This window comes from Aplysia californica, unplaced genomic scaffold, assembly GCF_000002075.1.
Source record: "Aplysia californica isolate F4 #8 unplaced genomic scaffold, AplCal3.0 scaffold00745, whole genome shotgun sequence".
Lineage (NCBI taxonomy): Eukaryota > Metazoa > Mollusca > Gastropoda > Aplysiida > Aplysiidae > Aplysia > Aplysia californica.
Genome location: NW_004798015.1, coordinates 221,720 through 236,568, shown reverse-complemented (window position 1 = coordinate 236,568; position 14,849 = coordinate 221,720). Strand labels below are relative to the sequence as shown.

At 39.3% G+C, this 14,849-nt stretch overlaps 1 protein-coding gene across 1 annotated transcript; it reads left to right on the top strand.

The window, feature by feature from the left end:
* Positions 1–9,999: 9,999 nt before the first annotated feature.
* LOC106013253 (transcriptional enhancer factor TEF-3-like) lies at positions 10,000–14,104 on the top strand (the record flags this gene model as incomplete). Its single annotated transcript, XM_035972572.1, is given in 2 exon segments — positions 10,000–10,504; positions 13,865–14,104. A coding segment is annotated over 1 exon segment (226 nt), but the record flags the coding sequence as incomplete, so codon positions are not given.
* Positions 14,105–14,849: the final 745 nt, after the last annotated feature.

Below are 14,849 nucleotides of genomic sequence, written 5' to 3'. Positions count from 1 at the left end.
GGTGAGGGTGAGGGATCCTGGGGAGGAGTCTTTTTGGTGGAATGATACTCTCTGGATATTGGCGCGTTCGGTTAACTGCAACATGATGGTGATGATGATGACCATTCGCCCATTTTGTTTTAATCTCAGTTTCTCTTGGGGATAAAAAAACAAATTTTAAACATTTTATTTTTTTTTTATTAATTTGTCTGAAAATCAAGCAAGGCTCTCCTCCCAACTCTGCTTTCCAATCAATGATGATGATGATGACCTATTCAATAGAACAATTTTTAAAAATGTTATCTATATTTTGTCTGTAAATCCAGCAAAACTCTCCCTACCTAATCTGCTTTTTAAACAATGATAGGCTACGTGGCGAGACGTCGACAAAATGTTAATATTTTTTTCATTTAAACGTTTTGTCTGTAAATCAGTCAAGACTCCCTACGTACACTGCTTTTTAAAACAATGATGATGGTGACTCTGAAATGTTACTCTCCTGCAAACTGTAAACATTCCAGTCGAATAAGAGGAGTGAAAAGTCGATGCCGCCCACCTCCTATTAAAGTATGGCCCAAATTGTCCTGATGGAAGTGTAAAACATCTGCAATTACTGTAATTACTGTCCTTTTTTTTTCTTTTTTTTTTTTATTGCTGTCGCTTCAAAATGCAGTAAGTTGTTGGAACGGTAAAGATCTGTCATTCAGTTTTCATGACCTTTAGTCTAACTGTACAGTTTACTGGAAACCTAACCATTCTCCTTTATCCCCGCGACGACTTTGAGTGTGGCTTGACTCAGAGCAAATTTAAAAAAAAACAAAAAAACGACACTACATTAAAATTCTTCTTGAAAAGTCTTTTTAAACAAATTGTTAGTTTGAGCGATGTGGGAGGTGGAGACCATGGCCATGTTACTTGGGTTTGTTTGTCTGTTTGAGTAATGAGAAGCACATCGACACGATAATAGTCATGTTCATTTAGTGCAGGGGAAAAAACAGTATGTACAGACACAAACAACAGAAGGAAAGAAAAGAAGTAGCCTACATATGATCAACTGGTGGCGCCCTACAACTACGCGCAATATGTTAGTAGGAAATAGACAAATTAAAAACCGTTTGTGGGTGGTTGGTGGGTGCTGTGGTGTTACTTCTTCTTTCCTATCAAACATCTATCGTCTTTATCTCCCTTTCCTTCTTTTTTGTGTTTGTTACTCTCTTGTAACATCTTTAGTCTTCGGCACTTGTGTGACCTTATTGTGTAAGACAAGAAGAAAAGATTTCTGAGTAGGCCTATGCTGAGTTCTAGCTCTCGTAAGCTTTTTTTTTTTTTAAAGTCTTTGCATATTGCATACTCCCGACTCTTACACAGTAGATGTACAGACTGTGTCACTGTGTTCGAGTTGCCGTTAGTCAGCAGAGGGTATCTCTTGTCTCTCTGGATGGCTCCGTCTGAAACTGCAAACCCTGTCTGCTGAAAGCAAATGACCAAAAAAATTACATGTATGGAGTTCAGTTTAGCTCCACGTTTTATTGTTTTGGTTTTGTTTGGGTTTTTTAAAATCGAAATTGGGGCCTACATGTACCTTGTGCACTCACAGATTAAGTTAAAGAGCCTCATATCGTCTGTGTTGTTCTAAGGTCAAGGGAGGAGGGGAGGAGGGGGGGGGGCAGTCAGAAGTTTCTTTGAAATTACTCAGGAATAGAAGAAGCCGGCCAGTGACGCCATCACCCGCGCGCCCACTCACCCCCACACGTTCACGCCTGCTCGCATCTCGCCATTATTTTGTTGTTTAGAAGGGTTTTACCCAAGGCGGATCCCCCGGTCCTGGCCATGGCCGTCGTCATTGCAGCCTCGCTGGCGCATTCCGGGCATACCGAGCGTGCTTCGCGGCGTTCCAAGCGTGCTTCGCGGCGTTCCAAGCGGGCTTCGCTGCGTTCCGTTCCGGCGTTCCCGGCATTCCTGTCGGCCGGCAGCCGGGGACTGGGGAAGCTGTGAACTCTGGAGGCACCAGGGGAAACGTCCTCCGGTGCTCCCGGGCTGCTCGCGGTTAAGTTTAAGAGCGATGTTCTAGAGGAATAATACAAAGAGGAGTGTGGAGAGAGAGGATGGCAATTTCGAACTCGGGCTGGAGGGATTTTCTCCGTGTAGTCACAATGACTGGGGAGGGTACGGCTGGAGAATGAGGGAGGGACGGAGGGAATGGTTGGAGAATGAGGGAGGGTGAGAAAAAAGAAAAGGTGTAGGATAATGGTTTGGGGTTGGGGGGGGGGGGAGAGAAGACATTCGTTCCTGTTTCTTTGTGTCAGAATTGGTTGTAGGCTAGTTTACAACGTGTAGGTGATTGCTCCCCCTGGTGGTGGTGGTGGGCTGATGGTGATGGTGAGCCGGCTGTTTGGCAAGTGTCATGGCGGCCACGTTGTTTTATGATGTCTTGGCGGGTGATGCTGGATGTTGGCTGTTACAGTAGGCTACAGAGTAACATCCTGCCACAGAACATGATCCTTGTGCTGACTCAAGGCTGGTGCTGGAGAATGACGTGAAGACTGACTTGGTTTGTCTTCAGAAACTGTAAACATAAAGGGGGAAAAGGGTGGTGGAGGGGAAAAGGGGGGAGGGGAGCGGGTATACAACCCCGGGGAGGGGGGAGGGGTGAGGGGGGGGTTGAATTGAAAAGTTGAACTGAATTGAACTTTATTTGTTGGGCTACTTGATCTAGCCCGTCGCCCCCAAAAATGTAAATATATATATATAGGCCCTACGGATGGTGGATGAGAGGAATGTCATTGGAAAATGAGGAAGATTCGAAAGACTTTGATAGGCCTAGATCTACCTCTATTTTTTTTCAAGGGTATTGACGGTCGACGTTGTGGAAAGAGAGACAAAAACCACAGACACCAGATAGCTACCATGAGCTGTCCCGCCAAGAATAAGTGATTATCTTCCGACTAAGGACACAACACACAAGACTGAGACAACGTATTATTATGTACAGATGTTTTAAACTAGTACAATCACCAAAATGCCAGTGTGGAGAGGCGGACCAAACTGTTGAACACATTCTTCAGCACTGCAAGACACACAGGGCCCTGAGACAGGAAACGTGGCCAACCCCACTGACACTACAAGAGAAGCTATACGGGCCGACATATGAACTGAGCAGGACGGCCCAATTTATGACAGATACCGGACTTCAAGTGTGATGCGATCGAGAAGAAAAAGAAAGAAGACAAAAAGAGATGATATGGTGGCCCATGCTTCTTCTCTCTGTTATTTCTGTCTGTCTCTCGTACTTTTCCCCAGCACTAAATGACCCTTATTGTGTCGATGTGCTTCTCTTTACTCAAACAAAGGCGTCATCCGTTTGTTTGTTGTTCATTTTTGTTGGGGGGTGGGGTTTGGAGGGAGGGGGGGGGGGGCAGTTGGGGGTTTTTACGCTACTCTCTGACACCTCTAATCTTCAGCACTTGTATATATTTATATTCCTAATCATATTTATAATATTCACTGCCGTAAAACTGTAACTGTAACTTAACTAAATTTGTTATCCGACTTATATGTTTTTCCCTTTGTTTCCCCCCACAGATATCGTGAACCTGGAGCTCAAGTCCACCCTGCGTGTTCTCTACAACATTTTCACCAAGTACAAGTCGAGCCACGGCAGCCAGACCGGACCCATGCAGTAGCCACTGCTCTTTTATGTACCTCTAGTGCTGTAACGTTTCCTAGTGCCTCTGTATAGTGGAACGTGTCTTAAGGCTTGTGACCATTAATCTATCTTCCGTGTATTTCTGCGAGTGCTGAATGCTGATCAGGCCATGATAATCATTGATGCATAGACCTGTATATATATACATGTATATCAAATTTAGATATATATATATATAAATGAATGATAGATGGCTGCTCTGGAATGAATGACAGCTTCTTTAAGAATGAGTGCTTAATCTTTTGAATGAGTACATGGTGTCATGTATGAATTTACATTGGTTCTAATATTTAACATAGCATCCTAATCAATGCCTGCATGTGTTTCCATGAAAGAGTCTTTATAATGGCAGCAAATGTAGCACGCCACTACTCTTTAGTTACATTTTATAGACATGTAAGGGGATCACAATATTAACTTTTTTTTTTAATTTGCTCTGAAAGAGTTGATCATGATAATGAAGAAGAGTTGAACCATAAACTTACATCTTAAGATTTGTAGCAAGGATAATGATAATGATACTAACTAATGATCACCTTTGCTCATTAACTTTCAAGCCCATTACATGTTGGCTATAGCCTACATTCACATACTGTATACTGTGGGGGGGTTTTGCGCGCAAATTGAATTCGGGATTTTCACGATTTAAAAAGAAATTTGTGAATTCAAGTCTTCAGTAAAATGTTAAAAGAGGTACTTCTGCATTGGAACACATGACCCAATGTGACTCAAATCACAAAATGAAAACTTTTGCAAAAAAACAAAGAGGCAAAATGCGAAAGAAAAAAAAAAAGAGCTTGTGAAATAACGATGATGTACTGTAATTTCCTTAATAAGAAATGCAGGGATCACTGTCAAAGGAAAGCTGACGAGTAAAGGTCACCCATCTCTGCTTTGTTGGTTAGACTTGACAGCCTAATTGATATGTTTTTTATTTGAATTTTGTGCCACTAAAGTAAAGCTTTTTATTACCATATTGTCATGGTCATTTCTAATAAGTAATTTACTTTTGAAAGTTTAATGGGAAATATGGTAAAGTTTAATAAGTTCATGCACTTCTCCTATTATTAGGTGATAGAAATTTTTACAATTTTGTGTCTAAGTTTATGAATTTTATACACTGTGTCAAAGGAAGAATTTGAAAAAAAACTTTTGCAACCAATAAATAATCAGTATGACCTTTGTTTTGATTTAAATTTAGAACACAAGGAGTTTTGACTAAAGGTTTTTCCCAAGATCATCAGTATTTAGACCACAAGCAAATATGTCCTGGTATTTTTTCCTCACTGGGGATGAACAAAGTTGAAGGAGGCAGCCTATTATAGAAAGGAATGACAGTGCCTCGTCAGATTAATAAACAGTATTTTAGTTGCCTAACATGTTTGAAACTACATCATGTATCGTACAACATTTATGTATTTCAAATGGTGCTATTTATGTTCCTGTTTGTACCTGACTCTGTTACATGTGTATTGTGTTTTGTTGTGTGAATGATGGAGGTGTGAATTTTTAAATAACTGCCAGTTATTGCTTTGCCCCACTTTCCAGTGTTCCAACTAGGCAGACATGACCTTTCAGCTTTCTCTATTGATTTTTTTGTTAATTTTAAATTCTTTATTGTGTTATTTTTAGAGTAAGTAGACTCAAAGAGAAACACATTGAAGTGATAATCGTCATTTTTGCGCTGAACAAAAAGAAAGAAAGAAAGAAGGCAGGGACAAAAAGGTCATACATTAGCAAAGCAAAAGAACTCACCAATAGCAGTTTTCGGTATATATTTGGGACAGTTCAATGCAATGTACACATACCTATTGCTTTTGCTTCTTCCTCCATGTCTGCCTTAGCAAATTTTTGTACTTAATTACATTGCATGCTGCTGGTAAGAAAGTGAAAGGGTTATGAGCATCACTATTCAGCTGTTCCTGGTAGTTTGGTGAACTTACCGCATGCATAGTGATTTCTTGTGCCTTTATTATTGTTGGCTGAGCATTTGTTTTTTTATGCCATCTTTTTCCTTTTCATCATGTTTTTCTTAACCATCATTTGTTCATGTACCGTAGTCATATTTGGGTATCGTAGCTGTTTCATATCAACAGCATGATAATTGTCAGAACAATAGCTCAGTTCAGTGTGATGATAAGCTTAGTTGTTTGCACTGTACTGTTGTTAATTTTGGCGTCTTCAAGTGCAATATATGGGTAGTTGTTGCAGTTACTTCGCAATCACTCAGGTGATTTTTAGTTCGCTGTACTTTTTTTTTTTTTTTTTTTTTTTTTTTTTGATCAGTCAATTTTCACACTACATAGTCTTCCCGTTATTGATTTTTTTTTATTATTAGTGTGTGTGCACAAACATACGAAATTGAGTGACTCGTATGATCTGACTCGTATTGTTAAAAGTTTAAAATTACATGAAATTTCGTCATTTGGTAGCTGTTTCACAGTTGCGGAACAGCCGTGATGAGTTTAAAGATCTGAGAAATACAGTGTTTGAATGTGATAAGATTTGTTGAGCTTCCAAAAATGTTGGCGCACATGGGTTGAGAGATAGTTTTAGATGAAGCTGAAGTATTTTGACTAGCGACATGATAATCCGTCATAATCCATCTAATTCTTCTATGTTATGAACTATGAACTGTATTTCAATAGTCATATTATAAAGCAATGCTGGAAGTTTTAGTGTTCTGATGTATAATAATTACAATAAACATGCTGATATTAAACTCTCTGACAGATCAAGTTCTCTTTGAATTATTTATATGTCTACCACTTTGAGTTTGCGTGTTGTGTTGTTGCTCTGACTTGGAGTCTTTATGAAAGGAGGAGTCAGCTTACCCACACCGACAATTTTAGAGATATAATATTAATAGTATAGTAGTTCGTCTTGTGTATTTTTTGTTTTTTTTTAATCTTACAGAAGTCTCAGGAAGCTTGAGAGAGTCCTCCCTCTATGCCTATGTTATATCATAGAACAGTCGACTCCGCTTGTGTTGAACTTTTTTTTTCTATTTATCAGTCAATTTTCACACTACACAGACTAGGCCGTTTTATATTATATGTCATCTTATTAAGAAGATGTAGGTCCTACCAGAAACTCCACCGGAGTTGATCTTAGGTTAAGTTAGTCTTTTTTTCGGGTCCCAGCACCTCTTCTTCTGTATAGTTCAGTTGAACTAAGGATGAGTTTTTCTATTTTTCACTCCCCAATGACATCAACTCATAAGTAGTCAACTGTTTACATGTATATATATGAAAACTGACCTGTGATGTCTCAATTGTGACGTTTCAATGTGATTTAATTTACAAGACTGAAGTTCTAAGGAATGGGCCATGATATGTCTTATACTTAGATCTATACAAAGATCTGTATTAATTATGTAGATCAGTTAGGCCTATTGACGGAGATCAGTGACTACTGCTGCCTGAGGTTGTTTGGAGATGGTTTATTTATAATTCTAGATCTGGGCCTTTTTGTATTTTACGTCATATGATTGAAAAGGGTGTAGGTCCTATCTCCGAGATTGGAGAACGTGGCCAGGGACAGGCAAGGGTGGCATCGACTGCTCTCCGCTCTGTGTACCTGAGGGTACAGGAAAAGAGTTAGTAAGTAACAAATAAGTAGGCCTTTTTATACGCCATCTGATTAAAAAGATGTGGGTCACACCTTGCTGAGAAGACGAACACTCAGGTGTGGTCTGCTGCTTCCTCTTCCTTTCTTCAGTATTATTACTTTAATCTTGGTCGGTTTTGAAAGAATATGGAGTGGGTGGTTGGCGGGTGCTCTTGTGTGGTTTGCTTCTTCTTTCCTTTCAACGTCATTATCTCCCCTTCTTCTTTTTTTGTGTTTGTTACTCTCTTGTAACACCTCTAATCTTCGGCACTTATCATGACCTTACTGTGTTGCAAGTGCCGTAAAACACTACTAAAACAAAGAAATAGGGTCATCAGTGTGCTGTCGGGCCTTAAAGTGCAGTTTAACAACAACAATAACAACAACAGTCACTCTCTCCTGTCCCCCTATATTGTACTGTCAACGCTTTGCTTTATTCCCCCCCCCCCCCCTCTCTAGACCTGATCACACTCACACCCTTGAATCATCGAGCGGACTTGATAAACTCTGACTAATCCGATAGGTTCCCCAGTCCAATTCTTGACGCTGCTTGTCTCAGCTCTGTTATGTCATCGTGCCTTTTGTTATGACTGGAACCCCCTACCTCACACCTCCACCCCTTCTCTCTCTCTCTCTCTCTCTCTCTCTCTCTCTCTCTCTCTCTCTCTCTCTCTCTCTCTCTCTCTCTCTCTCTCTCTCTCTCTCACACACACACACACACACACACACACACACACACACACACACACACACACACACATAAACAAACACTAATTTGTTTCCCATCGAGGAAAGAAAAAAGAAAAAGAGCTGAATGAAAATGAAAGCCGGAAGAGTCACTTAATACACACATGCGCTCGTGTTTGTATCGACAGGAAAAGTGCGTCATCCTAGCAGCTAATCCACCAAGGTTATATTTACACTTGTTTGTGTTGGTCAGCTCTTTTATTTGATGTGTATGTCGTTGTTTTGTTTGGAGGGGAGTGGGCGGGGTTGCCAACGGTTTTACTAGAGTTTCCTGACAGTAGGCCGCCATGTACATATTTAGTGAGTTTACGGCACTTGCTACACTAATAGGTCACATACGTATAAGTGCCGAATTTGAGGAGTTATTAGTGAGCAGCATATAAAGAAAAGGAGGGGAGGTGAGGATGATAGATGTTTGACAGAAAAGAAGGAGCAAACCACATCAGAGTACCCACCAACTTCCCACTTGCGCACGTCCGCGTATAACAGTATGAATGAACATGCTGAGAGGAAATTTCAAAGTTATTTTTGTCTCTTTCGGATTCGGAACACCTAGATTCTACTTAGATCTATTGCACGAAATTTCCGTCAGAACTGAGGTTTTTAAAAACAATTTTAAAATTCAGATGTATTAACAGCGTGAAATCAGGTTGTTTTTTCTCCTTTCTTTTTGTTTTGTTTTGTTTTGTTTTGTTGTTGTTGTTGTTGTTGTTGTTGTTGTTGTTGTTATGCTCGGATTAAATTCAGCCCAGAGACTCCGTTTCGAAAGAAAACTAGATCTATAGCACACAAGATGAAGTGTCAAAATATATCACTGAATTAAAATACATGTATCCTAAACACGTGTTTTGTTTGTTTGTATTTCCTGCACATGTTTAACGCAATAATCTAGGTCTATTAGACTGTATAAGCATTAATAAGTAATTTCGAAGACTGGAGGCTTAGCCCGTGACAAGAGTAAAGAATTAAGAAAAAAAAGACGGTATTTTTACGCCCCCATCCACATAATAGATAATTTAGGAGGCGGGCCTCCAACCCTGCTCGTCAGTCTACCCCAGCTGAGAAGGATACATGAACATCCACCAAGCAGAAAGACCGAGGTACGATCCCACTCGGGAATCAAACTCGGGTCAGCTGCGTGCGACATCGAAGATCCTAACCGCAGCATTACATACGCTGGTAGAGTAGGGGGGGGGGGGGGGGGGGGGTGGGAGCGAAGTGCTCAGAAAAAGTAGTAGAAATACAGTGTACTGGAGAGGATACAGCAGAGTAGTCCCCAGGCCTATCACCTATCATAATAGCTAGGCCTAATTCAAACATAATGTATACTCTTGGGTATCCTCCGCAATGTAACTTAATTAATTAATGTATCAGGTTTCAAGAAGCGATTAAAAGGAAATTAAAAGGAAAAAGTCAAAAAGAAAAGAAAGAGCAACTCGTGCTTTTCAAAGGCTAGATCTAGATCTAGATCTAGGTCTAGTTCGTCTCTTTGGAACAAGACGATGGAAGAGGTCATTTTAAAACAAAATAAAGCTTTTAAAAATAAAATTTGGCAGCCATCTGGTGCACCTGAAAACAAACAATCAATCAACAGACCAAAGTTTTGTTCTCCTAGGTTGAACGATCGGTGTTCTTTCGAGATTAATGTTTATGAATGACTGGAAATAAGGGTTAGGATTTATTCCATAGGAAATGTGTGGATATAACAGAAAGAAGTAGATTTCTAGAGCAGGCGAGCAGTTCATTTTTATGAGATTGTTTTTGTAGCATTCATGATGGAGATAACGAGTGTGAGAAAGCGGGAATTGAGTGGCCTGGTGCAGTGGCGGCGGTAGGTCATTACAAGTAAAACTTTCAGATTAGTTTGAAAGATGAGACGATTATCGGTAGATTTTTAACGAAAGATCGAAAAAGTATTGTTTTAAACTCTTTGTTCCACAAATCTTTCCACGATAAGACCAAAGCTGTCAGTCAAACCTCATGGAGCGATTGCTCCGCCCACAAACCTTTTGCTCGTTTGGGGGTGGGTAGGGTCAGCGATGAACGACATGAGTCATTGGAGGACCTGTTGGAAACGCTGGTTCTAAAAATAGCATACACGGGGGAGTAAAACAGAACAGCGGCCATGTGAAGAAACTTTTAAACATTTTTCCCTGTAAAAATTGTGCAAGGAGTTTTCATTTCAACTTATGAAATGCATACGCTCTAAATTTTTGCACTTAGTTGTCAATTGTACACGATTTTTGACGTGAAATGCCATAATGAATATTTGTTTACAAACTATCGCAACTTTCTCATCGTGCGTCCGGCCAGCACTTGCGCAAAACCGATGCGCAGTAAGCAGCTACGTTGTCTGGATTCTTTGTGTCATACCTAGCATACCAGTTACGAAGTTCCAGAACTCTTGAATTTTCTTGAATTGAATTCAAAACTACTAAAAACACATTCTGGAGGTCTGTAAAGGTTAGTATGTATCAATAATATCGATAGTTTCTTGTAAATCGGCTTCTGTGGGCTATAATATGCAAGGGAATGATCGCAATGTCCATGCGCGGTTCGAATCTCTGAGATGCTTGTCATTCTTGAAGATCGAACTTCCGGATATCACACCTTGCATTTCTTAGGTGCTGCGGACTGTCGGATAACCTTGTGAAATCTTACTCAAGCTTAAGATTTGGTGAATTAGACTTATGAAAATTACTTTGGAAGTATATTACTTGAAAGTGTGACCCAGTTTACGCATGGGAGCAGTGATGGTGAATATGGCTGCTGCAGTTTCCACCAGCCAGGTTAGTTTTCCGGTTTACATGGACTTGGTCCTGCTACTGCAGACTGCAGCTGTTTGTTGGAAAATGAAACAAGCCCAGTACCAAGATCAAGGATTCGTCACCTGTGTTCAATTTCAAATAAAGAAAGAAAGATTGCCTGTATCATTTGTCTCTCTTGTCAGCTTCCTATCAGTGTAATGTAGAGGTAATAGTCGCTAGAATTATTGTTATTATGCTGATCTGATTGTTTTCAGGTAACTCTCTTGCCTAAACACACCTCTTTTATCTTCTTTTTAACTCTAAATTTAAACTTTAGTTTCAAGAGATCTTCATCTGTATGATCTCTTTAAATTAAATCCATATGAAAGTAAGAAATAGATTCCAGATGAGACTAGATCTAGACTCTAGATCTAGAATCTAGATCTAGATCTAGATTCAGTGATGTAAATTCAGTATGGAGGTCTAGATTTCATGAATCTCTGATAAATCTTGTGGTGATTTTCTTACAACTGTATCAGAGTCCAACAGTGCCCCAACCCACGGCCACAGTCCCTCATACAGGTGTTACTGAAAGAAGAGACTGGCCAGTCATCAAAAAACTGTGTCTATTTTACTTTTTTATGAATGATCTCAGCAGATTCGTGTAAATTAGATTCTAGTTAGAGTACTGACCATGGGTTGGGATTCTAAATCTAGATCTAGAGGTCAAGAGTCCAGATTCTAAATCTAGATCTAGTTCATGCCTTCGACTTTTAAAAATCATATCTTGCCAATGTTGTTATCAAGTTTTGTTCCCCTTCCAACTACCAACAAACTTCTACTGAACTGTAAAAATATTCTTTGAGTTCAGACTTTTAAATTCCATCAGCTGAAACGGCGTAGGCTGCTAAATGAAAAGTGACCTGTTACCAAAAGAGGGTGTGTATGGCATTATAATCAATTATTCCATCCGTCCATCTTCCCTGCATTATCCACAACAAAATTTGAACGGAATGAAAATCATTTCTGTGCTTCCTTTCTTTAGAACTTTTTAAGTAACTCGGCTCCTTCTCTTCTTCATTATAATTTGAAAACAGGAGAAAATTGTCACAGATTGTAGTTTTCTCCTCAAAGTTGCAAAAATATCATTGATTGATTGAAATTTAACTTGAGGTGTAATTGCAAGAAAGAAGACACTGAAAGTAACAGTCAGTGTTAAACTTTGGCATTATTCTGTATGACATACGTGCATGTCAGAGAATACTTCACGAAATAATGTATTAAGGTTTTTAACTCGCAGTCATATTTCATTGATTTTCTCCTATGATAAGTAGGTATGTCAAAGAAAATCACAAACTGGCTTGTTTTCCATCAATTAGCATCATTTTGATCCTACTGTACTTGTTTGAATTCCTAGTCGTGGCTTTTAAGCGTGTCCAATCACTTTTTTAAATTATTGGGTGGAAGGGGGCGATGCGTGTCCTCGTCAAAATAATACCTACATTTTCAAACTTGCTCTAATAGCCAGCTATCGGAGACAATAACCTGTACAAGAAACGATCACTGCCCATTTCCCCCTTGCGTTTTAAAAATTAAATATTATGATATATTAATATTGTCCAAGATGCCCACCTGTCAAAGACAACTTTTCTCTTCGATAATAATGGGTGACCGTCTTGGGCAGTTTCAACTGTAGTTATTCTTGAAGAAAATATCATTAAATATGTGTTATAATGTTTCTGAATGGTTAATATATTTATTTAAAAAATAATCTCCTGGCGCTATCAGTGTACAGAACTGATATTGTGAAAACCTCTCTCATATTTGGAGGGGAGGAGGGGGGTGGGGGGAAGGATCAAGTGGAAATTTTTCCTGTGTATTTTTGTAATTTATTTAACGCTTTGCTGCCTCATCTTGCCGATTGGCGATGTTTACCACCCAGTTTCTTCGAATTTCCCCCAAAATATGATGGTAAAGCGTTAAAGGAAAAGGAAAATAAAAGACGTGAAGTGTAGTGAGTAGCATAAAAAACTTTTAATGGGTACCAGAATTTTCTTGTTTTAGGTCTTTTATTATTTCAAATCATACTACGGAAATGGACAGGACGTGGTTGAACTCCCACATAATAAAATTAAAATGTTGTCAATTCAAGGTCAACGAGTCCGCCGTGAATGTACCTCATGCAATGGTGACATCATGATGAATCCTGAGCATCTGTCATAAAAATATTGCTGCCTTCGTGGTGTTCTCCAGAATGCAGGATGGCCGTACAGTACTTCTCTCCAAGTGACAAACTCAATGGGCGCATCCAAGGATCTTCTGAGGACCACTGCCTTTGTTCAAGCAATTAGCTTACTCCAATGATTGAGGGAAAAGTTTACTGAATTTACTTTCTTGATAGAGACAATATTACATAGTAGATTAACTCTGGGGTTAATATCCAATATTAGTAGCTCATATATATAATGTTTGGCATAAAATATTTATTTAAGTTATTATGTAGCAGAGACCAAGTAGCAAACGCAACTGTCTCAGCAGTATCATGTGGAAATGGTTTGTAAATCAGGACAACCTTCTTACTTACATGGTAGGGAAATGGAGGGTGGTTATTGTTGTAAAGTTCATTGTACTTGGTTAATTTATTTATGAGGTACCAGTACCTCTTAACTGTTGAGCCAGCTTACATTTCAAATTGCGGCACATCTTACCTGATTAGCTACTTCCTTGACATCATTAGAAATGAGCCCTCGATAATTTTTGTTGCAAGGTAATGATAGACTATGAACCTTTCTCTTTTAGAAAAATCAAAGATGTCCCTTCCCGATGTTGTTTTTTTGCTATAATTACAGTGCTATCATGAAGGACGATATAATCTGAAAACTCACAGTCACTCATGTCATTATTATTCTTTGTTACTGATTTGGATGTCATGTTTGCTTCCAGAGAGCTTGGTTTGGGGGTTTTTTTTTCTTCTTTTAAGTCAGTTATTTCAGAGAATTCAAAAAGAAATTAAAACCAAAACGTGAAGATTATGATGTGCTGAAGAAATTGTCACTCAACCATCTCTGTTTTGCAGGTGCCGTGTGAGGCATGTCATCCGCATGGAACACTACGGCAGGGGAAAACCCGAACCCAGGTGCTCATGACACTCTCAGCAACTGCAGTGAAGGCAAAGGAAACAATTCCGGGGATGAATTATCAGATGCGGAGGGGGTATGGAGTCCAGACATCGAACAGAGCTTCCAAGAGGCACTTGCCATATATCCACCTTGTGGCAGGCGAAAAATCATCCTATCAGATGAAGGAAAGATGTACGGTGAGTACTGCTTGTTTCTGAAATGAAGTCACCCAACGAAACCCTTTGCTGATTGCTGTAAGGTTGCATCAAAAGGTTTTGGTGTCTTTAGTTTAAACATGCCAAACAGTTATTTGTTGTTCAAAATGATTCACCCTGTTATGAAGAGATTATTTTGTAATACATTTAAATATGAAGAGATGTTTTCTGTTACAGTCAGAGCTATCGAAATATTGTATTCGTGCGTAAATTCTCTTTGGGACTTCCCTGTTTCCAGAGGAAAGTCAACAAAAAAGTCAAATTCCATCCACCCCCTGTGATACTGCATTCTAATATTAACAAGAAAACGCTATGAACGCCATTACCCTTTGTACTCATTTGGGCATTATCAATTAATAAAAAGCAAATCTCTTGCGCAGGTCAGTTTTGTAAATGCGTGGAATTATATGAAATGTTAAGCATTCTGTGCATACTTATCAAAGATATTAAGTCTCTTGTCTTCTGGGTTAAGTCCTCTGCTTCCCGCAGTTTCAAGACAAAAAAGCTAAGACGGAAGTCCACAGTTGTGTTTTACAGTGGAGGGTAATTCAGAATAAGACCAAGATATATTAGTCACGTAAAAGGAGAGGAGCAAACTTCGTGATATTGAAAACAATCACTGTTTTATTTACAACATGCCAATAATGACAATAAGCCCATTGTAGCTCAAAATGTTGCACTATTGTATTGTCTCTAAACTAAGTGTCTGCGTGCACTTTACCAATTC